At 39.3% G+C, this 23,262-nt stretch overlaps 3 protein-coding genes across 7 annotated transcripts; 1 reads left to right on the top strand and 2 right to left on the bottom strand.

The window, feature by feature from the left end:
* Nucleotides 1–716: 716 nt before the first annotated feature.
* cenps (centromere protein S) lies at nucleotides 717–5,120 on the top strand. Its single transcript, XM_031757646.2, has 6 exons — nucleotides 717–835; nucleotides 1,029–1,073; nucleotides 1,206–1,329; nucleotides 4,301–4,334; nucleotides 4,454–4,520; nucleotides 4,718–5,120. Exons 2-6 carry the CDS (start codon nucleotides 1,044–1,046, stop codon nucleotides 4,829–4,831), a joined length of 369 nt encoding a protein of 122 aa, XP_031613506.1. The 5' UTR covers nucleotides 717–835; nucleotides 1,029–1,043; the 3' UTR covers nucleotides 4,832–5,120.
* Nucleotides 5,121–5,269: 149 nt separating this feature from the next.
* tardbpb (TAR DNA binding protein b) lies at nucleotides 5,270–9,546 on the bottom strand. Of its 3 annotated transcripts, XR_004200539.2 has the most exons (6): nucleotides 8,768–9,546; nucleotides 7,895–8,058; nucleotides 7,620–7,769; nucleotides 7,347–7,517; nucleotides 6,192–7,256; nucleotides 5,270–5,526 (listed from the first exon to the last, which is right to left on the bottom strand). XR_004200539.2 is itself a non-coding variant. In XM_031757643.2 (5 exons), the coding sequence occupies exons 1-5, from the start codon at nucleotides 9,006–9,008 to the stop codon at nucleotides 6,765–6,767; spliced, it is 1,218 nt and encodes a 405-aa protein (XP_031613503.1). In that variant the 5' UTR covers nucleotides 9,009–9,546; the 3' UTR covers nucleotides 5,595–6,764. The 3 variants fall into 3 exon arrangements, 2 of the variants coding, with proteins under 2 accessions (XP_031613503.1, XP_031613504.1); XM_031757643.2 differs by lacking the exon at nucleotides 5,270–5,526 and having other exon boundaries at nucleotides 5,595–7,256; XM_031757644.2 differs by lacking the exon at nucleotides 5,270–5,526 and having other exon boundaries at nucleotides 5,595–7,256; nucleotides 7,629–7,769.
* A 1,563-nt stretch (nucleotides 9,547–11,109) lies between these two features.
* gnb1b (guanine nucleotide binding protein (G protein), beta polypeptide 1b) lies at nucleotides 11,110–21,974 on the bottom strand. Of its 3 annotated transcripts, none has more exons than XM_031757606.2 (11): nucleotides 21,521–21,974; nucleotides 16,825–16,934; nucleotides 16,636–16,674; nucleotides 16,453–16,559; nucleotides 16,220–16,283; nucleotides 14,475–14,637; nucleotides 14,107–14,173; nucleotides 13,816–14,017; nucleotides 13,487–13,703; nucleotides 13,234–13,349; nucleotides 11,110–12,919 (listed from the first exon to the last, which is right to left on the bottom strand). In XM_031757606.2, the coding sequence occupies exons 2-10, from the start codon at nucleotides 16,879–16,881 to the stop codon at nucleotides 13,243–13,245; spliced, it is 1,023 nt and encodes a 340-aa protein (XP_031613466.1). In that variant the 5' UTR covers nucleotides 16,882–16,934; nucleotides 21,521–21,974; the 3' UTR covers nucleotides 11,110–12,919; nucleotides 13,234–13,242. The 3 variants fall into 3 exon arrangements, with proteins under 3 accessions (XP_031613466.1, XP_039468658.1, XP_039468659.1); XM_039612724.1 differs by having other exon boundaries at nucleotides 21,828–21,974; XM_039612725.1 differs by lacking the exon at nucleotides 21,521–21,974 and adding an exon at nucleotides 20,477–20,494.
* Between the last annotated feature and the right edge of the window lie 1,288 nt (nucleotides 21,975–23,262).

Raw genomic sequence — 23,262 nt, 5'->3', positions numbered from 1 at the left:
TCTGCTGTATAAAGAGTTCATTGATTCAGCATTTCATTTCAACCTTGTTGTCGGCGCCAGCACACAATCAATAAGGGACAGTAACATTCGGAAAAAAGCTTTTAAAATGAGTAGCAACAATAACTGAAAACCAGCCTGCATGCAATTCATATAGCAAAACATCCAACAGGGTACAGTCAGTGTAATGGAGAGTGGAGCACATAAGCTATTCTGCAGGAAATATGGCTACAAAAAAAAAGAAAGAAAAGATATGATGGGTCAGTTAATGAAAACAAGGCATGTATGTGTAATGATTACTAGAAAAGGGAGTCGGGTTTTTGAGAACAAATCCACACAAGGATAACCTCTCGGCTTAACAGCTTTAGTTCCTGAACTGAGACAAGCAAGATTTTCAGGGACAACAGCTATCAATCAAAGCTGTCATCATAACCCTGTCAGACCACAGTTTTACCATTTTAGAAGTTATTAATTAAAATCAGACTTTTGGGAGAAGTCACCCATTGACCACACAAACACATTCTTCCATGTTAAGTGACATGGAAGAATGTGTATTTTACATGAATATCTGAGGTGGACTTTAGTGTTTTACTTACACTAACATTGAGTGTGTGGGGTTAATAGCTTACGGCAGCCAGACACCAGGGGGCAATAGAGACGTTTGGGCTTCACTAAAGGGAAGTCAAAAAATGGTGACGTCATTTTTCCACAGTCAAAGCACTGGTTGGAAGTGAACTAAAATGTAAAAGACTAATAACACCAGGAGGGGGCAGTAAGCGGAACCTCTGGACACCAATCGAAGCAAAACACTGAAGAAGAAGAAGCGGCGGACTCGTTGGTTTGTTGACGCATTTATGCCGCGAGTTTAATTTTGTAGATATCAGACAGTTACCTCAGAGCAAATAGCTTAAAAATCAGTTTACAAGTTACATATCGTGTTTTCAGCAGTAGCTAACTTCCAGTTTGTGACTTTCCTTTTTGCCGACTTTGTTGTGGTTGTCTGGGAAATCTTCGGTTTGGTTTGTCAACAGTTCTTCCACTTGAAAATGTCAGTGGATACAGAGGAAACTCACCAGGTAACAGTGTTTCAGTTTGCTTCACTGCTTGCCTGTTTGGCTAATATTAGCTATCACAAAGGGGTCTGTGCGAAAGCTACTGCACAAGACCGTTATGATGTGTTTTAACGTGATGTGTTTTTGGGGTTTTAGAGGTTAAAAGCTGCAGTTCATTATACAGTGGGTCGTCTCTGCCAGAAGATCGGTGAAGACCACCGGAGACAGTTCAGCCGACAAGCTATAGCGGCAATAGCCGAGACGACATTCAGACAGTGTGGTAGGTGTTCAACTAATGAGGACATCCGCTCACTGACCACTTTATTAGGTACACCTGATTTCTAATCAGCCAATCAGATTGCACCAACTCGGCGCGTGTACACTAGAATTGGGGGCGTTAAGTGACTTTAAACGTGATGTGGTTAGTTTTCCGAGTGTTTCAGAAACTACTGTGATTTTTTTTTTTTCTCCGCACACAGCCATCTCAAGCGTTTATAGAGAATGGTCTGAAGAAGAGAAAATATACAGGAAGCCCATTTCCCTGAGTGAATATGCTTTGTTGGCCAGATCCCTGGCCAGATTGTTTTGAGGTGATAGGAAGGCAACAATAACACAATAACCCCTCATTTCAACTAATGTATGCAGAAGCGCATCAGCACAGTATATCAAAGTAGATGGGCTGCAGCAGTAGAATACCACACCGGCTTCCGCTCTTGTCAGCTAAGAATAGAAAACTTAAGCTACATTTCACATGGAATCAGCAAAATTGTACATTACAAAATTTGAAAAATGTTGCCTGGTCTGCTGATTCTCAATTTGTGCTGCAACAGATGGCAGGACCAGGATTTTGCTTAAACAACATGAAAGCATGGATCTATCCTGTCTTGTATCAATGGTTCAGTTGGTAGCTGAGGTGGAGGGAGGTCTGGGCTTCTCAGCTTAGGTTGCTGCTTTTGCTGCCTGGCCCTGGATAAGCAGTAGAAAATGAATGAATGAACTGTCAGTCTGTTAGTACCTGGTGATCATTAATTAAACACCACAGCCTACCTGAGTATTGATGCTGACCATGTCCTCTCTTTTATGCCAATAGTATATCCATTGTATGACATGGTGTATTATTCTGGCTTCCAAAGGAATCACACATCATGTGACAAACCTCAAATTATCTCAAAATGGTTTCTTGAACATGACAGTGAGTTCACTGTACTCAAATAGCCTGCACAGTCACCAGATCTCAATCCAACAGTACCTTTGGAATGTGGTTGAAAAAGAGAATCACATCATGATGTGCAGGTGACAAATCTCTAGCCACTATGTCACGCTAACGTGTCAATATGGACCAAAATCTCTGAGGACTTTTTCCAGCACATTATTGAATCTATGCCATGAAGAATTAAGACAGTCCTGAAAGCAAAAGGGGGTCCAAAACAGGACTATAGCATGGTGTACATAATAAAGTGAATGAGTGTATGTGTGTTAACATTGTTTATTCTTTGATGGTGTATGTTATAAAATATAAAAATTTACTGGCACGTCAGTACAAAGTGTGGCGGTATTTACATACCCTGCCTAGCAGCAGCTCTATCTCACATTTTTCAATAAGGGATATATGAAATATCATGCAGAGATTCAGTCACAGCTCATAATGTACAGTTTTGCATTTTTAAACCCAAAATACAGTTATATTGTTTAGATAGCTTAATATAGCGAGATCGCGGATACAAGCGGCGGAAATGAGCTTCCTCCGAAGGGTGGCTGGCCTCTCCCTTAGAGATAGGGTGAGAAGTTCGGCCATCCGGGAGGGGCTCAGAGTAGAGCCGCTGCTTCTCCACATCGAAAGGAGCCAGTTGAGGTGGTTCGGGCATCTGATAAGGATGCCCCCTGGGCGCCTCCTGGGTGAGGTGTTCCGGGCATGTCCCACCGGGAGGAGGCCCCGGGGCAGACCCAGGACGCGCTGGAGAGATTATATCTCTCGGCTGGCCTGGGAACGCCTTGGTGTTCCCCCAGATGAGCTGGAGGAGGTGGCTGGGGAGAGGGAGGTCTGGGCTTCTCTGCTTAGGCTGCTGCCCCCGCGACCCGATCTTGGATAAAGCGGATGAGGATGGATGGATGGAATATAGCTCTTCATATGAAATTATTATGAAATTCAGTTTTTAGCTTATTCTTCTTTTTTGTAATTCAGTTACACTCAAGTAGTAGTTTTCAGTCTTCTTTTCTTAATGAGCATATTTCAGCATATAGCATATGATATATATATATATCATATGATTTGACCAGTCACATGTAAAATTATTTTGCATTATCCAGACTGTATAGTTTTCCTTCTAGGCTCAGATTAAATCAACAATTTGCAAGCATGTAAAATTTAGTCTACAAATGGGGATAAAATTCCAGCTTTTTTTTCCTAATATCCTCTTTGGTGTGGATTGTAGAAATGAAATGGCATTACAGAACTCCTTAGATTTCATCAAAAAGGAAAAGAGACAAAGGTAAATTCTGGGTTTCTTGAGTTCACAGGAAACACACTTTTCCTATGCTTACCCTAAACCCCATTCCTGGAATAAAGTGCAGTTACTTAATTAAGAATTGTCACTGAATTCAAAAATTGTGTCAAAATAATAATGTAGTCAAGTTTGGTCCATGTACAGTAGTCTTTTGTTGTGTGTTAGGTTTATCAAGTTAAAAATGTAATAGTTTTGCTTTTCGTTGTTGTCCTTGTCATTACTGGAACATGAAATAGCACCTGCAGCCTTTTTAGGTTGCACAGGCAGTCCAGCTCCTCCAGTTTAGCACATCCATATGGTCTGTCACAAGATTTTTGTTTCCAAGCATAGTGTGGAGGAGAAACCAGGAGATGGGCTATTAGAGGAGGAGGGCTGGACAGAAAGGCATCACTGGAAGCACGTATCAGTCAGGATGGATAAGGAGAAAGCCACAACCTGCAAAACCATTTCCTTTTTGGGGGCATCTTGTTTCACCTCTAGTGAACCTATTCTCACTTTCATTTGCATCAAAGAAGGTGAAATGGCTTCAAAATGGTCCATTTACCTGAAAACTGCAATATGTCAGGTTTACGTTGTTATACTGTGCTCACGTTCCCTTATTTTTATTTAACTTTTGAGCAATAGCTATGGAAATGAATGGAGCTGAAATGATTCTAACTCATAAGTGGACAGAGGATCCACAATGGTCAACATTAATGCAGTTTTGCAACGGACTGAAATCAACATTTCACTCTTTGTTTTTAACAGATATATTTGCAAAAGACCTGGAGGCTTTTGCAAGGTAAGCATTTTTTTTTCTTCCCAGCACCATATTAACAACTTAACCAAAAATACTTTGTTACTCAAACTGCAACTATTCAAATATGCCCACATGGCTTCCAATCCCAAATTTCATTTCAGGCATGCTAAAAGAAGCACCGTGTCTGTAGATGATGTGAAACTTGTAGCCCGCCGCAGTACTGCTTTGGTGAGTTATTCAAAAGAACAACACATTCAGTGACAAATGATTTCTGTACAGTTAACTTACAGTACAACAAACATGTAGTTATGCCAATGTTAACCACTAAAATAATTTCAAATAATTGTTTACTGAACCTGTGTATTGCGTATATAATCTACAGCAGACAGCACACTTAATGTTTAATTTGCCTTTATTTATTTCAGTCCATCTACATACAAAATAAAAGTGACGAACTGACCCAGGAGCACATGAGTTTAAAAAAGAAGACTACTGCAAAGAGAAAGAACATAGAAACTGAGGAGGAAAGCAGAGAATAAGGACAGGACACAGGCAAGCCTGCGGTATCTGATTTGAGCCCAATCAATCAAATAAACATGAAGACTGACTTACATGTATCTGATAAGCCGAGAGCCAACAAAAGTCTTAGTTCTTTCATGGGACATGTGCCTGTCAAAACAGTTATGTAGCCTAGATTTGGAGCAAATAAGTGCAAAGTTCCATCCCAGGATCTGCTAATGTGATGTCAAATTTTAGCGCATGTAACAATTTTGACCTGATTTGTTACCATGTATGAATGAAACATTAAACTTGATTTTTAAAGCCAAAGTGACCCTACAGAAACTGCATCTTGTGTTTTACTTGGGACTGTAAAGTTCCCTTCATGCTTTGCAGTGAGACTCTTAAAACAAATCCCCAATTCCAAGGCACAGAAACTTGACATTAGCTCTAGTATAATAGCCAATTTGGGGGAGAGAATATTGCTGAAGGAAAGCAAAGCCACATTGCTGAGCTGGACTGTTTAACCTTCCCAGTACCTTATAAGTAGCTGTGGATAATAAAAAAGGGGATCATTCACGAATAAGCCATCAAAAGCAGCAAAAAGACAGGTACTACCCCATGTCATGTCTGAGAAGGCCACACACTGAAAGTGTTGGAACTTCCATCTTCTTCCTTCAGAACAGACTTCAGTCAGGGTTCAAACGGAGACCTCGACCAGCAGAGCCCAAAGTCCCTAGATGTGTGAATCGAATTAGATGGTTTTTGATTTGACAAACTTGACTCAAGTAATATCAACTAAGCATCTATTCAAATGAACTTTATTAGAGAACTCCCTTCATTTGACATGTTTATAAACACCTCACAAACAAAATCTACTGGGAACCATTGGACACACCACTCCACGTTCGCACACCATCACTCGCGTCCCCCAGTGTCTTCAGCAGGTGTCATCCACATCAAGTACACACTTACAGATCAGTTCATTAACATGAAAGCACACACCATACAGCATTCAAATCAGATAATATAAGCAATACAAATATTCATCACAACATTCCACTACATTTCGATATTTCTGCACTTGACAGACATACTTAAGAATAAGGAAAAACTTGCAAAGATTAAAAAAAAAAAAAAAAAATCTTGAAGTACTAATTAAACAATGTCCATGTTAGGGGAGGCGCTCGTAGCATCTGCAGCTTCCACTCACACACTCAGAAAGCAGTCAACTTGGGCTCTTTCACTGCACAACCAGTCCGTTTCACGCGTCTCTCTCCGTTCGCTCACTCATCGCTTCACTCTTCGCCACAAGCCATCCTCAATCGCACTCATCAGTTCTTAAAATGTCAGTTGCGCTGTTCTTTCCATGTAAAAGTGGATAAAAGTGAAAACACCCACCGTCTCTTAGAACATGCGGAGTGAAGCCGTTCTTTGATGGCATAGCATTTACAGGTGGGAAGAGGGAGAATGATACCGATATCACCCCAAGAATGCTGCCAAAGAGGAGCTTCCTCGCGGGGAAATGGAAGAGAGGTGAACTGCAGAAGAGATTTCAATGAAGGCTTTTCCATAGAACTTGACTGCAAATAAAGTTGCACTTAAAACATTTATGTTTCAACCAGATTCTTCCCAATGCAAGATTGCCTTTTAGGTCGATGGCAATGCCGGATAATGGTGAACCACAAACATTCATGCATTTTCAAAAATGGTTATCACATTTCACAATACATGCATTAGAGAATCCAGTTGAAATGGATACAAACAAATGAGACATCAAAAATAGCACTTTTCTCAGACATCCTGGTAAACAATTCACTTCAACACTTCCTAAATTAAATCTTTAGCATTTTTTTCCAAATGTACAAAACATCTTCACACAAAAGTGTTAAGTTTTCAGATACGCATCAACACCAGAAATAAATTTCGAAATGACTCATCTTTCTCGCAATACTTACCATACAAACACTTAACTTACATACCCCACCCAGATGACTTTGACTCCATGCTGGACCCAAAACCTGAGCTAAACCCACTACCACTGGTTGTAGAGTTTGACCCTGTTCCCCAGCCAAGACTGGCTGAGCTGGTGCCGTAGTTGCTGTTGCCTGTACTGAAAGACTGACTCTGGTCTCTACTAGAGCTCGTTCCACTGGAGGTGCTGCCTGAGGTGGATGTCTGCTGCTGGCTAGCCAGCATACCCATCATACCCCAACTACTCTGCAGAGCAGCCTGTGCAGCAGCCATCATGGCAGGGTTCAAGCTGAAGGAACCAAAATTAGCCAGACTACTGTTAGTGCTGCTCCCTAACCCACTACGGCTGCTACCAAATGCTTGAGCCCCAAAACCATTTCCGAATCGTGCTGTGCGATCAAACTGCCTATTGCCATGTTTGGGCTCAGCATTTGAGATGTGAACACTGACTCCTTTGATAATAAGGTCTTCTCCACAGAGAGACTGGGCAACCTGTGAAGGGAGAAAAAAGTTAGATTATGTGGATGCAAGCAACACCAACAAAGAAGGAAAGTAATACCTTCTACATATTTCATACGTTACCTGATCATCTGCAAATGTAACAAAGGCAAAAGCACGGAATGGCTTGGGAATGAACACATCTGTGACTTCTCCATACTGCATAAAGAACTGTCGTAGATCATCTGTGGTCATGTCTTCTGTGCAACGGCCTACAAACACTTTGCGGCTTCTTAGTGGCTCATCAGGACCTTGCTGTAAACAGGAAAGGAGGGTGCATTAGCATTACAGATTGTTAACCACAGTATTAGCTTAGTTTTGATTCCCATAGTGTGTGGGTATATGCATGGGCATTACCATATTCACCTTCGAGTTAGGGAGCTTGCAGTCGCACCACCTCCCATCGATCATATGGCGCTGAGAGATCACCTTTTCCTGAGCTTCATACTCTGTGAACCTCACAAAGCCAAATCCTTTAGAGTTTCCGGTCTTGGCATCTCGTTTTACCTATGAAAGAAGAAAAAAAAAAACAAAAGAAATAAATCACCAACAAAAATAAAAACATTTTTTTTTTAAAAATACATAAATAAAAATTGCAAATCAATGCAAATGTTTTACTATCCAAGTAATACCTGAACCATGATGACTTCTCCAAACGTGCTAAAGTAGTCTTTAAGGTCCTGTTCGGTCGTTTTCCAAGGAAGACCCAATACAATCAGGTCCGATGTTTTCATATCTCCCCTCTTCATTTTCACAGCAGAAGAGGCATCGATTTCATCCATTTTTCTTTTATTGTCTATACGGAAAAAATGGGAAAAAAATTTAAATATATGAAGAGCTATACAACAAAAATGCAAAATATAAAAATCTCATATAGTTAGTAGTTTATGCATTTCCCTCTTTCTCTTGACATTTAATAAAACAAATTGTACACCACTTAAATAATAATGATAATTTTAAAATCACCGTTCTCGTGATTTTCCTTTGTTGAAAAAGCAGTCAGTTCTAAGGGCACCAAAAATAACGATGCTGGAAAACCCTTGGCCCATCATTAAATCTTGTCACCTCGTTGATGCACCAATTCAAGTTTAAAAGTGATTTTAAAAGCTTGACATTGGAGGTACTTGATTTAATTATCCGTACACATATAATCTTAATTAAAAAGGTCCTTAATGGAATCGGGCGAAACAAAAATTCCACCAAATGGTAAGGTTAAAATAATCATGCCCTTCAAAACAAAGTCCAGCAATATAGATTACCTCCAATGCACTACAGGTACTTGGTTTGGCAGAAGGAATTTAAGGAACAAAATCAATCCTATGGTGCTCTTTTTAATGAATGGATTTAGTGCCTGAACTCTGGTGGGCGTGGCCAAACCACTTCTCACGTCACTTATCTATTTTCAGTAACCTGAGGCTACTTCATGAATTATAAATAACATCTGCACGCCTGTTCGGATAAAGGCTCTAGGTGTAAATAAGAACAAGGAAAGCACCAATCCTTACCTTTCGGATAGTTCACCACGTACACGACATTCCCCCATCCATTTTCTGGCGCGTGCAGGACCCCTTCCACGAGTCGCACTCCTCTCATGCACTGAGACACGGGGCTCCTGAACCGCAGGCCGCAAGCCCCAGGAAACTGAGCCGCCACGGTGGAAAGAAGAACAGTGCCGTCGTCTTCGGAGGGAATCTCCATGGGCTCCTCATTTTCTTCCTCCGCCACTCGAATGTACACCTCAGCCATTTCCCCGCAAAAATAAAACTTATTCGCAGAAGCAAAACAATGCTAGCGGTTAGCTCGCTAATTGTCCACAGAATCGGCTAACCTTAGCCGATGACGCTAACAGGACTGAATGAGTCAGGCTAAACTGTTTATTATACTTGAGACAAAGACTTCTCAAATATAAAAAACTAAAACGGCGTCAGGGCTAGTTTATTTCCAAATTATTTAATCAATAATGGTACTTTTAGATTGCGCTAAAAAGCGGGCAACGATCTTACTGCTCCTTTGTTTGCTGGGACGGGGATCTGTGCCGTCAACACCGGACGACGACCGTTCTAACGTGCCTGTTGAAAAGAAAACTGCGCAAATTCGTCAGCTAAAGAAAAAGATGGAACGTTTTCCTAAAAATAGTTTGCTCGGCCCAGAGGAGTCGTGCAACTTAAATAAAGCGCTTGTCTCATCCAACATGCAAAGTAAGGAAAGCTCAGACGAGTATTTTTCCACGAGGCGAAAAATAATAGCGCCATGTAAGGCGAGCAAAATGGCATTATCTAAGCGAAGGAGGAACTACGTCATTAAACTGGAAGGTTTCATTTCAACCGGGGAGGCGGGGGGCCGTGTCCTGTCTGTGTCGGCAAAAGTAAGTAGCAGTTGTAAGTAAGTACGTGCGTAATGCATTCTAAGGCTAATATTTTTGTTGTACTTTACTGGTTTATATTAATTAAATTTAATATAAAGAATTAAACTTAACAGTTAATTGTGAATTTTGTTTCCCTCCCCCAGTAAACGGAGTAAATAAGGCCTAGTGTATGTCATCTACAACAACAGCTTCCGTTTGTTGGCTGGAGATTGGAAGATGGCGGTTTGAATGAGCTATACAAACTTTGAAAGACAGGCGGCTAATAAGAAGTTAGGATCACAAGTATTTACCTACATTTTTAAATTGTAGGTAAATGCGCTCCCGCCTTTAAAATTTCAAAAGGCCGGAGCGTGTCTAAAGCATAGCTGTCATGTCCATGTTAATGTAAAATGCATTATTGCGTCGGTTGGGGGTGAACTTAAAAGAATCCAGTTATGATGAAGAGACTGGCTTTTTTAATATTAAGTAATTTTCAGATAATTGGTCTTTTTGCATGGCATGTTGTTCACTTGAAAAATAAAACTTGAAAGTTTCATGTGCATAAAGCAGTTTTACAAACCAATTTTAGAAGTTTGGGGATCAACATTGACTAACTACAGACAAGAGGTAAAGCAACGGAAGCTGGTGCAGGGATAATAAAGGTGATGATCACTGATTTCAGTAGGAAAGGAAACTCCCCTCCTCCTCTGCACTTCATCTGTGGGAGTGGCCTCCACCTTCAGGTACCTTGGTGTATCTCATTGAGAACTTTACCTGGAGCCATAGCACTTGCTACCTGCTTAAGAAGGGACACCAATTCTATCTCATGAACCTGAGGCATGCTGGTACTCTGGTGAGGGTGGCGAAAGCCCCACCAGCACAGACATCTACACCAGCAGAAGCAATTCAATTCAATTTTATTTATATAGCGCCAAATCACAACAGCAGTCGCCTCAAGGCGCTTTATATTGTTAAGTAGATACAGCGAAAAACCCAACAATCGTATGACCCCCTATGAGCAAGCACTTTGGCGACAGTGGGAAGGAAAAACTCTTTTAACAGGAAGAAACCTCCAGCAGAACAGGCTCAGGGAGGGGCGGCCATCTGCTGCGACCGGCAGGGCCTTCTTGGCTTTTAACCAGGGGGCAAGTGAAAAATTTTACTTCACGTCATGTGAAAATGACTTTGAATGACAGAAATCCTTGGAAGAAAAAAAAAGTACCATATAAAATTATGTTGCTGGAATCTGATAAAGAGTAATAATACAAGCACTGTTACACAATTTTAAAAAACTCAAATTTCTGCATCCACATGCATCACAATTCCTTCTGCATAGGTCAGAAAAACAAATCCGGTCTCTCTTTAGTGAATGCAATACCATTACTGCATACAAGTTAGTTTTCTAAGGCTCCCTCCAAAAACTCAAAGCTGCACAAAGCAGTGAATTGTTTAAATGGCACATCAGAAGATTCAGGCAGAACCCTCACAAAAACACAACAAAGCGAGATCTCAAACAGCTTTTTATTACATTTTCCAATCAATAACAGTACAATTTAGTACAGTATCTATCTTGCATCCAGCTCACCGTGGAACACCAACAGACCGAAATGAAATACAAAATGTGAATAGGTACATAAGGGTGCAGAGCTCTATAATATTAATGGAAAGAGAAAAGGGAATCCACCTCAGTTGAATTGCATTTTCACTTGTGGCCACACACTAATACATCACATTTATTGTACATCATCGCAGAAAGGAAAAAAAAAAAAAAAAAAAGAAGAAAAGAAAGTAAAGTGAAAATATGTCACAACTTTAACAAAAGTGCTTCTGTATACAGTGAAAATGTTGTCATTCAGATGTTCCAATTTAAGACCAAAGGGGGGGGGGGGGGGGACAAAAAAAAAAAAAAAAAAAAAAAACTGTGTGAGGACATTTTTGTTCCATTGTGTGTGTGTGAAGATTTGAAGGAGAGAGAAGGACTTTTCAAGGATAGATTTCTCACAATGATTGTTATAATTATTACAAAATTGGCATCAATAGAACTGGTAAGCATAATTTACATTAAGTATGCAGTCAATAATAAGTCTGTTTCCATTCTTGCTCACTCTGGTGCATAGCGTTACCAGTATTAGTACATGATGTATGTATGCAGAGTTTGAGCCAAAAATAAATTGGCCTCTATTAAGTTCAATCAACAGGTTACTCTCCTTTTTGGAAACAAGAAAAATCTAGGATTTTTGCACCATTGAAAGCAAGTCTACAGCATGCACATCTAAATTAACTCATGGCAGACAAAATTAAATGTCTTAACTTAAAACAGACCATTATTTTCAGACATTGATTTTGTACATTTCATTCACAGAGTTGCAACTGCAGTCCCAAGCAAAGGAAGTGTCTATTATGTCAGGTGAGGTGTTTCACTCAAAGTGGATACGAAACACAAATCCCCCTTTCATATAGTAAAATCGAGCCATGCCTCAGTTACCTCAGCACCCTAAACCAAACCCTTCCCACCAAAAGTCAAAGGCATGTACAAGAATTAAGGGGGTTAACTGGATAATTTACTGGTAATAACTCTTTCTGTACTGGAATGAGCATTCATAACTTATAGCATGTGCTTGGTTAGTTAACACAGTATTAGTTGAGAGGCAAAGCTTCATGTGCAAAAGGCTGTGATGAAACAAAAACAGCTAGTATATAAATACATCATGGACATTTTGAAAGCTGCTCGTGTAATATGATCCAAGCTTTTTACTTCTGCATGTTTTTCTCATCTGTCTTATATGATTTACCTGGATTAGAAAGACAAGCTGTAATTCAAACATATCTAAAACCACTAAAGAAATATGACAACAAAAAAAAAAGAAGAAAAAAAAAGAAAGCCATCAAGAATAACAAACCATCAGAATAGAAATCTTTAACAAAAAAAAAAAAAAAAAAAAAAAAAAAAAAAAAAAAGGACAGAGAACAAAAAAAAAAAAAAAAAAAAGGAAAAAAGTTAAATAATTTGTACAATTACACTCCAACATTTGCTTTCAAGACGCACACATTTGCATGGGATGATAGTGTTGTTTTCTCTTTCAAGGTAACATAAAATGGTCCAAGAAGGAATGCACAAGTTTCGGATTTGATACCACAGGAGATCCTTTCTTAACTAGGTGATAAACAATTGTGCTCTTCTTTGTGTAGGAAAGGCATTGGTTTCCCTTCGTTTTTGTGGTGTCCAAGTCAGTTTAAACAGTGTTGAAGAAGATGCTGTGAACATTCTCAAGTTGTAATGGTCTTCCAGTCAACTTTGGAGTTAAATGAACATCTGAGAAACAAAGAAAGGTTAAATTTAAGATTTGAATAATCTAATCTGACCTACTGTTTAGCCTTCTTTAACATTCTGCCAGGTTAAGACCTTAAAACTTGATGGACAAAGATCAAGCACGGATTGTGTCCCGTACAAACTACAACCAAGTGTGGAACAAGCGTAAAGTTAGCTGGATTTTGGAGGGAAATTGCCATTTATTTGGATACAAATGTAAAAAAAAAAAACCAAAAAAACCAAAAACAAAACAACCAAACAAACAAAAAATAAAACAAAATAAAAATGTGGAAAAAACAATCAAACAATAAAAGAACCTTCAGGCTTCAATTCCAGATCTTCAGAAAACTGTCCCAGGATCCTGTTGCAACTGCCATGCCATCATCAGTAACTCCCAGGCAGCTAACGCGGTTGTCATGTCCAGCCAACACACCTATAGGCAATCATAATTGTCATTTAGTTAACAGTAACGCACTAAGGACATAGAGGTGACATCAATTTGGATGTTACAAAGTGCTCTTGGGATTTACCAACACTAAGGAGATAAAAGGCTTTTTCAGCAATACTAACCAGCACGATCAGCTTTTAGTGTGTCCCACACATTGCAGTTAAAGTCATCATATCCTGCCAGAAGAAGGCGGCCACTCTTTGAGAATGCCACAGAGGTGATGCCACATATGATATTGTCATGAGAATAGATCATTAATTCCTGATCAGCACGCAGATCAAACAGCCTGCAGGTGGCATCATCAGAGCCCGTGGCAAAGGCATTTCCATTAGGGAAAAACTGAAAGTTCCAAAAACAGAAATAATTATTGTCCAATTATCGATTGTAATAACAAGCAGGGAAACAAATTTAGCAAGCAAAACACTTGTATTTACATGTGTATGGAACTTACACAGATGGCATTAATGTCAGACTCATGGCCAGTAAATGTCTGTCTGCACATGCCCTCTCGAACATCCCAGAGTTTAGCAGAGGCATCACAAGCACCAGAGACAAATAACCTTGAGTCAGGGGCCAGTGACAGGCTCATGACATCACCGGTGTGTCCGGCAAATGTGGTTGTCTGCTGGCCAGTCTCAATGTCCCAAAGTGCACTGTGAAATAAAAGATTTAGAATCAGTTTGCCTGCTGTCTAGCACGTTAACCGCTCATTAACGAAACTCAATGTCATCTTTTCACTCACCAAGTGGTATCTCCAGAGCTTGTAACAATCTGGTTGTCATCAAGAAAGCGACAACAGGACAGGTATCCTGATATTGAGAGTCAATAGAAGTCATTAATACACAACTGAAAGACAAATGTAGAACTAGCAGTGCACATTTAACCCCTACTTGCAGTTATCGCTCAACAGCAATTAACAGTAAATAGATCAGTTATTTAAAATTCATTAAAAATTAAAAATGTGTATTAGCATTTTTTTTAAAGCAACATAAACCTTATCATGTCACTGTTTTGTTGAATCCAACTATAAGTTACCATAGACAATATGGCAAAAGAAACATGTTTTTAACTGATACTTTGCTATTTGAGAAGACTTTTACAACCATTTACCTGTATGTCCAGCGAGCTCACGGCTCACACGTACATTCCCCTCACGTGTTTTCAGGTTGTAGATGGAACAGATGTTATCTAAGCCACCACAGGCCACATAGTTTCCTGAAGGCGCATATGCGCAAGTCATGACCCAGGAAGATCGAAGTGGAATGGCATGAACCTATAGAGTAACAAACACACACATACATACATGCACAGAGACTTAAGTTCCATTTTGCCAAAGAAACACTTTAAAATAGGATTACATACCTTTTGGAGAGCAATGTTAAAATAACTCAATTTGGCATTTAAACACTAACACACAACAATGTCAGTCTGCCTTTATAAAGCATAAAATAAATGTCAATACTTGTAGGTACAGTTAATTTAGAAAGTACTACAGCTCCTTCACTTTTTACACTTCACAATTTCAAGCTCTCTTTTAAACAAGTATTCAGACCCTTTGCTATAGCACTCAACACTGTAGTCAGCTGTGTCCTGCTGGATATGTGTCCTTAAAAATTGTGTGTAGGGCTTCAGTAGAGTTGACCAATGTCAAAATTATTGGATTAAACAGTTTAGAAAGTCCTGCCAGGAAGACGACCATGTCAGCACTTCATCAAAAAGGTCTTTATGGTAGAGTAGTTAGAAGCCAAACACAAGGGTCCTTTAAGAGAAAAAAGAAAAAAAAAAAAAAAATCTCCACAGCGCAGCAACCTGACTGCAGCAGTGAACCAAAGCTTACAGCAAAGAACGCTCTGGTGGCTTGCTGACAAGTTTCCAATGGTTCCTTCGAGGACAAGCCTAACCCCGAAATTTAAACTGAACAAAATATGTTTCTAAGAAAAAAATAAATAAATAATTGCAAAATTCTTTAAGTATAAACTATAAAAACAAGCTATTGTGAGGTACTGCCAGATCACAAAGTAAGTTCTTGTGACTCAAGCTACAACTCAGAAGAGACTGCACTGTTGAGATATTAGGCAGCATCCTGTAAAAATCAAACGTGTAATATTTCCATTTCAATGGAAAAGTGATATCAGTCAATAATCTGCTGCTTAGGGACACCATAATGCAACAGCTTAATTAAACAGAGGATGAAATAACCAGCCTTGCATTAAAGTATCCCATAAACAAATCAAACCTCTATCTACCCTGTAATGTTGGAAGAATTACCCTTTAATCTTTTTATTACCAGCTGGATCATTGTCCACAGTATCACATTAAATTATATTACCCCAAAAGGTTCTTCAGTATCCCAAACAAGTCAGAAAGCTTTTTAAGGATCCCGAAGAAACTTCTGTCTTTGGTGGAGAAGCCAGATTACCTTTTAGGCATTAAAACAGTGTACTCGTTCCTCCGATATCAACAACTGCACACCAGACACATCAGCCTCAGGGGAAAGGGCACAAATGCCTCGCGCTCAGCTGATCTGCAACACTTTTAAATATAGTTTTCCCTCTTTTCATTTCAACATATCCTCATAGGTTCCAAAAAATAGGTTTATCCCATAAAAAAGTACAACATAGTACAACAGGAAGAACTTAAAAGGTAAACTAAATGTATATAGTTTTATTAATTTCAAGATCACTATTAGTATCCAACCTATGTAAACGTTTTAAAACATCCGAATGAAGATGGCCACACTTTTTTTGTCTGCGCTTTGTGAGGCTGTGTTGTTATTACCTGTCAACTAGATTAAACACAAGATTTGCCTATTATTCCATTAGTCCTCATTATAAAAGAATAATGAAGGAAATTACCTTATTTGTGGTATAGCTATCCCAAATAATAAGTTTGCCATCTTGAGAGGCACTGACCAAGAGCCTACAAAAAAGAAAAGAACAGTAATATGAATATCACTAACATAGTATCCAGAGGTTGTCACGGATCTATTTTTATCCAGAGTTAAAAACAACTAGAAAAATATGCATAAACTGCTGACAGACAAAGTTCACTATGCTCCACAAATCATCTTCTGGCTGTTAGGTTTTACCTAGAATCTGTTCCCCAATGCATGGCATATATTTTAGCCAAATGGCCCCGCAGCGTTCGTCTTGTACGCATCTGGATTCGGCCAACGGGGTCAATGTTAGCTGTGATCTGTAAAACATTGCTATAAGGTTAATTTCCCATCAAATGCTTTTCAACCCAAACACTATGAAAAGTTAAATGTCACCTGTGATAGTGTGGCATCTGCACATGCTTTCCTGGCATCCTGAGGAGAAAAAAAACAAGAACAAAAAAGGGTCAACACTTTGGTCAGATTTTTTCCATCTCACACCAGTCTCTACTGGAAGGGCTGTCAAATTTTTCAGAATAAACGTCTGTATGGTTTTATGTGGTGAAGTGATACTTTGTTACTCACTCTGATCTGATTCTTGAGCTGCTCTGCCTCTTGGCGTAACTGGTCCAGTTCACTCATTTTATTCTGCTTTTTCAATTACCTTACTCCAGCTACCACGGGCACTTGTTGCTCTAAAAAAGCAACAAAAACAAAGGAAATATGAGGCACTTTAAGCTTTCAAGCAAACCATTTTTAAATCAAAGCTGTAATGAAGACAAGACAAACGCAAAATGGGTCTGAACGCAGCTCACAGACCTGCAGTGGACAAAGACTTTCACCAAGATTGCCATCAGTTCAATCAAATAAATTGATTACCTACAATATATGCAATGTGCAGTTCATGCTTCAACCTTACTTTCTCACCTCAATGTCACCAGCTAAATCCTGACACACAATTCATATTGCCAGACAAATCTTGTTAACGCATGACTTTCCAGTGATCCGAAAAGCAGTCATTATCCTGTTGACCTCAATCCCTGGGATACTCAGAATTTCAGTGATCAATAAGCCACTTATATTAATACAGAGCCTCGAGGCACGTTCAAAGTTCAGCTAATAAAATATATACATTTTTTTACTGATGATATATATATAGCATTCCCAGTGTGTTGAAATCAGTTTCTTTGTATGAGACACTGATTTCATTCACATGGAAGATATCAAGAAAAAGAGAAAAGCTCAGCAGTACAATACTGAACTAAAACTGCATTTAGCTTGACAGATTCATCTACCATTTTAATTTCTGTTATGGTTGGGACATTTGTTAACTGTCCATTTCAGTAATGTCCACAGTCCACATCAGCATACTTAGAGTAACGAAAAGCAAGGTTTTCTTAAGGTAGCAGAATGAAACGCCTAAAAGATGGCTGCAATCAACAGTTAGGAATGGATTTATGAATATAGTATTGAATTTAATAATAAGGTCAGTAGGAGGATTATTAGTTGGACAAATCTTCTTATACTGACTCCAGTTATCCTGTAAGACAAATAACCTTGTGGTAAGATCCATCTAATGAATTATGAAAGTGCGGTGAACAAAAATACTTTACAAAACCAACCTGAAGCTTCACGCGGGACATCTCTTTGCATTTAAAATGGGAAACAGATACTTCTGTATTGAACTGCAAAGAGTAAATAAGTTACCAACCTAAACTGGAGAAAACACTCTCGGTTTTGACCAAATGTAAGATCAGCCATAATTTTCTACAGATTCAAGAGTTATTGAATGGTTAGGACGTGAACGCTCAGAAGCCAAATTCTTTCTAAAGAATTGTAACTTCCTTCTATTATATGGATACTGCAGACGACGGTCACAAAGTTAAGCTCAGAAATTTTACTTGTTACACATGTAACAACTTAAAAGTGCAAAATAAATAACATTACCAAACCTAATTAACCCAGAAATTAAAAGCAAAAATGTAATACAGATTTAAATATGATTGTAAAGTTACTAAAGATCAAGTTAACCAGCACTGCCCTACCAGTTACCTTACCTTGTGTTTTTCCGTCAGCTCACCTATGTTACTGGAAGTTGCAGGACAAGACTGAAAGTCTCCTCAACCTTATCTACACTATCGTTTAAGTTGTCTGACTGGTTGGCCTTTCTAACTCAAGTTATCCTCTTATGCTCATTAATCTTATAATAAATGTGTCATGGAACGTAATCACGATTAAGCATCATCCAGTGACAGCAGGATGCCATTCTCACCTTGAAAACCTCTTAAAACATAATTTTAAAACTATATTCCCGACTTCTCTCAATCTGAGAAAAATAAAAACTCATAACTGTTAGAAATATTTACTACACTGATGTAGAGTTTTCTGTCTTAACTTTAAGTATAATTAATGCCATGAACTCAAAAATAAAACGTAAGAGTTTTTATTTAGTACACAGAGTTGAAAACAACTACAGAAAAAAAGAGGTTAGATAAGTAACTCTGCCTGCATTTGAACTTTTCCAATGAATTTAAATTAAAGGCTTTTAAGTTAAACTGATGAGTATCTATCACAACTGAACTATGAAAAGCTGTTAGTTTTAAAGTGCTACTCAATGCTCAATGTTTTAAATTCAAACTTGAGTCAGATGAAATAAGAGACACCCAAATCTTTTGTTCTTTTTTTTTTTAAATGCCAACTTCCCCAAAAAATAAAAATAAATTCCAGTGGCAAATATTAATGTGGAATAGCCTGGAGTCATGTTATAAATCTGATTTTTAAATATTCTACATTCAGAAATTTAAAAAAAAAATTAAAATTAAATCTTGTTGACCTCTGTGGATGCTTACAGTTAAGGAGTTCCTCTCCCTCATCACTTCTCCTTTCCAAGCGCCTGATCAGGGTCAGCTGACTGCATGATAAACAATGAGCAGTGGCAAACAGCCTGAAGTTGCAGCTCACTAGTTTTCAAGTCCCTTAAGGGCAGGTTGTGTCTGCTATTTTAGAAGGTGTCTCCTACATTTTCAGTTAAATGTGTATATGTTTTACTAGATAAACATTTGTTCTCAAGAACATACCGGCTTATCTGTACTGTTAAATAATAATAATGCAATGTTTCACAGGTCTAAAGCTGGATCACAGAAAAAGCCATAACCAGCAGTATCACTGAGCAACTCCATAATCCTAAAAGCTAAAATCCTCAGTCAATGAGTCTCTAATCCTATCCATGTCCACTAATGTAAACAGCTGGCAAAGCCTGTCCAGGCATTAGAAATATGTTTTTCCAATCATAAAAGGATGAGATTAATCTTAATTCTTTTACACACAACTAATCCAGGCACTTGCTTTGAGAAATTGCCAGGATTTTCAGCTTCCAATGACATCACAACCCTATTACAGATCCTTTCATGCAGTTGTGACCAGATACAAGTAGGACTACTTTCTGAAGGAATCCAGTGACATACAATTAATTTCAAAAGACTACTGGTAGTTTTAACAGCAATGCAAACAGATTTTGTGACAGAAATAAAATGTACAAGTATAAATCAACAGCACGAACTAACGTGCAAAGGTTTAACCAACAGTGTATGGGTTGTACTGATAGTTGACACAGACACTGTGTGCAGTACTGTGATTTGCCTACAACAGTCACAATGAAATCATTTGCATTGGACTTTGCGTTGCATTTGAATGGCTGCCGAGTAGCTGTTTTAACCCCGCTTTTGGTTTGAATTTGTTTAGTAGGTTACTCTACAGATGCTGCACGCACATTTCAGGAGGAAATTACACGCAATTCTGCACAATAAGGTGGCAAATATACTGAGTGCTGCACAGTGTAATGATAATATGACTTGCACTGAAGATGCAGCTAAACGCCATCTTGCAGACTGCTGTCCGCTAGTTAGCTTGCTAGCAAGCTCGACAGAGTAGGCCTGCAGGCAGGACAGAGCTAATATTCAAAAATTACAGTCACCTTATTAAGAACAGTTACAAACAAGGGTTAAAAATGCCTGGAAACCAGCAAAGTCAATGTAACGCAATACTCGCAAAATTTCATAACACCCGAACCAAATAGCCAGAATTATCTAATGCAAAATAACGTAACCACAGTCACTTCAGGGAAGACTCCGCCGCTCTTCCGCAATTATACAGGGTGCTATGTAGTTAGCTTTTAAGCAACAGTGGGTAAACCAGAAAACTGGCTTGTGGACTGGCCTTCGTTGATCCACTTACTTACATACTAACAATCTTGTTAAACGCAGTACTTCCAAGTTAATTTGATTACCACGTAAATTTATTTGGTCCTTTTAATCTTGCAGCAGACGGAGGGAGGGGGAAGACTGTAAAACTGCAAGGTCGGGCGGCGATGGCCTGTTTTACTCCAGCAAGCGACAAATGCAAGAAGAAGAAAAAAAGAGGGGGGAGGAAAGGGGGGGCTGGGTGTTTTTCATAAAGCAAATGACCTCTCAAAAAATAAATGAATACAGAAAGAATAAAGAAAATAAATCCATGAAACCTGCAAGTTAGCTGGCTGTTGATAAGTAATGTTCCCAACACGAGTTAAGGCGTTGCATCGACGCGGCCGTTTTGTTGCAGACAGTCACCGATATGCTAACTTATTTGCTCGGCTGGTAAAAACAGGGTGTAAACGCGGCAATGGCATTTACGTTAAATAGGAGTTGCAATTTAATCCACAGAAGCGTGTGCAGAGTTAACAAGTGATGCTATAACCCCCTCTTTTTAATCACAAGAAAAACACTGTTTGCTGTTATTACGGGACGTTTATTGTTCCAGCCCAACCCAGTATGTCATCATCAACTGACAAAATCTTTAAATGTATCATTTCGATTATAATGTAAATCAGTGCAATCTGTGAAGCTTTAAATTTAAGCATGATTACTGCAGTTGTCTCTTATATCATATGGCTATCAATGCATTTTATATCAAGAAGCACCTCCGCTGGGCCAACATTATTACTTTAACGCCAGCTAGAAGCTTTCGCCGACATTAATTGTAGCTAATGTTGCTCAGCTGCTTGGATACTAGTTAAGTTCTGTCATTTAATTTGTAGCTAATACTCTGCACCAGGATCCACCGATGCAAACACTCTTATGGCAAAATAGCCAACTTAACGCTAGCTAACCGCTGCTAACTAAAAGGCTAGGCTACTGCTACCCCACCCCCGGGCAGTTCAATTCCGCCACAATTCATTAGCTAAAGGTACGAACAGTTACAATTACAGCTCTAAAAGCAGTGTGCTGGTCGCTCCATTTTTCCTTACCTGATTCAATTTGCGCCTGTTTTTGTGTTTGGGCATTGACTGGAACACGGGACGGTGTGTATCTCCGATCCACGCATCAACGAACACCACAACGCTAGCTTACTAACTAGCTTAAGCCAGCTAGCGTAGTTTTCCGAGGAGTAGCCCTTCCCGAACGCAGGCTACGGCTGGGGGAGCTTGACAACCTCAGTCAACCAACCGGAGAGGGGAGGGGACGGAGAGGGGGGAATCACACCCACTATAGCCCTTTAATGAAGGCACTGCCCAGGCAGATAAAAAGCCAATCTTTAAATTCACTAAAGCTCACCCAACAAGACAGCCTACTGTCTCCTTTTTGCCGAGCTTAACATCTGCCCTTTCCGTAGTAACACTCTTGTCCGGCCACCGAGCGATGAGATGGGCGCGGTAACCCTGCAGTCAGCGCTGGGAAACCCCACGTTGCAGCAGAGAGGGAGAGAGAACCTTCGATTGGAGTTCTATAACTGGAGATGCTACAATTATCATCAGCCCCCTTGCAGCGATGTTTAGCACGTCTAATTTTGTACATGCGTATTTAATTCGAGCACAATACAGTTTAAGAGAGCACAGTGTTCGCTTATTTTTCTCAGCAAAGCAGCCTAACTTAAAGATCCAGTAAACAGGGCCCCAACTTCGCTTCTAAAGTAGGAAGTGGTAATCATGATTTCAGTACAGTGCTGTAGGGGGGGGGGAGCATTTGCTCCCTTCCCGATTTCTTAGTTTTTCGTATATTTCCCACACTTGTTGACAAAATGCACTTTTTTAAATGATTATTTCATTTATTAACCGTGAAAGAAGATATCCAAACCCTATGACCCTACGTGAAAAAAAAATTACCCTGCTACTTCCCCACATCCCCTTTGTGAAATCATGAATTAACTGTGAGTAACCACATTTTTTTTAAACTGAGTCGATTTCAGGAGCCACACCCAGGCCTGATTACTGCCAGACCTGCAGAATCAAGACATCAAGTAATTAAATAGCAAGCTAAAAGGTCTCAAAAGCAACCCAAGAATAGATGATAAAGTCACTCAGATCTATTATCCTGGGTTACAAATCCATTTCCAAGGTTTTCAGACTCCAGTCAACCACGGTGAGAGCCATTATCCACAAATTAAGAAAACGTAGAACAGAGGTGAACCTTCCCATGAATGGCTGATCTGTCAAAATTACTCCAAGAGTGCGCCGACGACTCATCCAGGAGGTCACAAAGAACCCATTACAACATCTAAAGAACTGGAAGCCTCAGTTATTGCACTCAAGGTCAAAGTTCATGATTCAAAATAAGAAAGCGACTGGGGAAAAAACACGCACAAAAATTGTAGCTACTGAGGTAATGATTACTTTTTAAACATATGCAGCGATGCAATGCAATTTTCTGCTGGAAAATCTTGTTGGTGAGCATATATATCAATGCTACTTTGATTGCACCAGCAGCCAAAATGCTCTTGCAGAGTGAGTACACACACCCATGGCAAAGACACACAATGACATAGCTGCTGCTTGACCCTGCCTCAACATTCCATGAATCCCTAACTGGTAGAGTAGGGGGTAGGTAAGATTTTTTTCCAGAGGGCCACACGGGCTTAAAAAATCCAAATGAAAACGTTGTTATATAAATTTTAAATTAGCCTACATCTTGCCAGTTGTATGATATGTACTACTGCATAGGTCACTGATTTAAAAAAAACAAAACAAAAAAAACAGCACTGAATTAAAATTAA

The sequence above is a fragment of the Oreochromis aureus genome, linkage group 5 (genome assembly GCF_013358895.1).
Source record: "Oreochromis aureus strain Israel breed Guangdong linkage group 5, ZZ_aureus, whole genome shotgun sequence".
Taxonomy (NCBI): domain Eukaryota; kingdom Metazoa; phylum Chordata; class Actinopteri; order Cichliformes; family Cichlidae; genus Oreochromis; species Oreochromis aureus.
Note: the sequence above shows the minus strand (reverse complement) of the source record. Positions and strands in the feature narration are given on the sequence as shown.

What these genes read in the sequence shown, in the direction of transcription:
- gnb1b (XM_031757606.2), bottom strand. Translation starts at nt 16,881, where the DNA reads ATGAGTGAACTGGACCAGTTACGCCAAGAGGCAGAGCAGCTCAAGAAT. An exon ending in CATTGGGGAACAGATTCTAG is followed by an intron (nt 16,284 to 16,452) that starts GTAAAACCTAAC and finishes TCTTTTTTGTAG; the next exon opens with GCTCTTGGTCAGTGCCTCTC. An exon ending in ACTAAAAGCTGATCGTGCTG is followed by an intron (nt 13,350 to 13,486) that starts GTTAGTATTGCT and finishes GATTGCCTATAG; the next exon opens with GTGTGTTGGCTGGACATGAC.
- tardbpb (XM_031757643.2), bottom strand. Translation starts at nt 9,008, where the DNA reads ATGGCTGAGGTGTACATTCGAGTGGCGGAGGAAGAAAATGAGGAGCCC. An exon ending in GAGAAGTCATCATGGTTCAG is followed by an intron (nt 7,770 to 7,894) that starts GTATTACTTGGA and finishes CTTCTTTCATAG; the next exon opens with GTAAAACGAGATGCCAAGAC. An exon ending in CTAACTCGAAGGTGAATATG is followed by an intron (nt 7,518 to 7,619) that starts GTAATGCCCATG and finishes TCCTGTTTACAG; the next exon opens with CAAGGTCCTGATGAGCCACT.
- cenps (XM_031757646.2), top strand. Translation starts at nt 1,044, where the DNA reads ATGTCAGTGGATACAGAGGAAACTCACCAG. An exon ending in GACGACATTCAGACAGTGTG is followed by an intron (nt 1,330 to 4,300) that starts GTAGGTGTTCAA and finishes TGTTTTTAACAG; the next exon opens with ATATATTTGCAAAAGACCTG. An exon ending in GACCTGGAGGCTTTTGCAAG is followed by an intron (nt 4,335 to 4,453) that starts GTAAGCATTTTT and finishes ATTTCATTTCAG; the next exon opens with GCATGCTAAAAGAAGCACCG.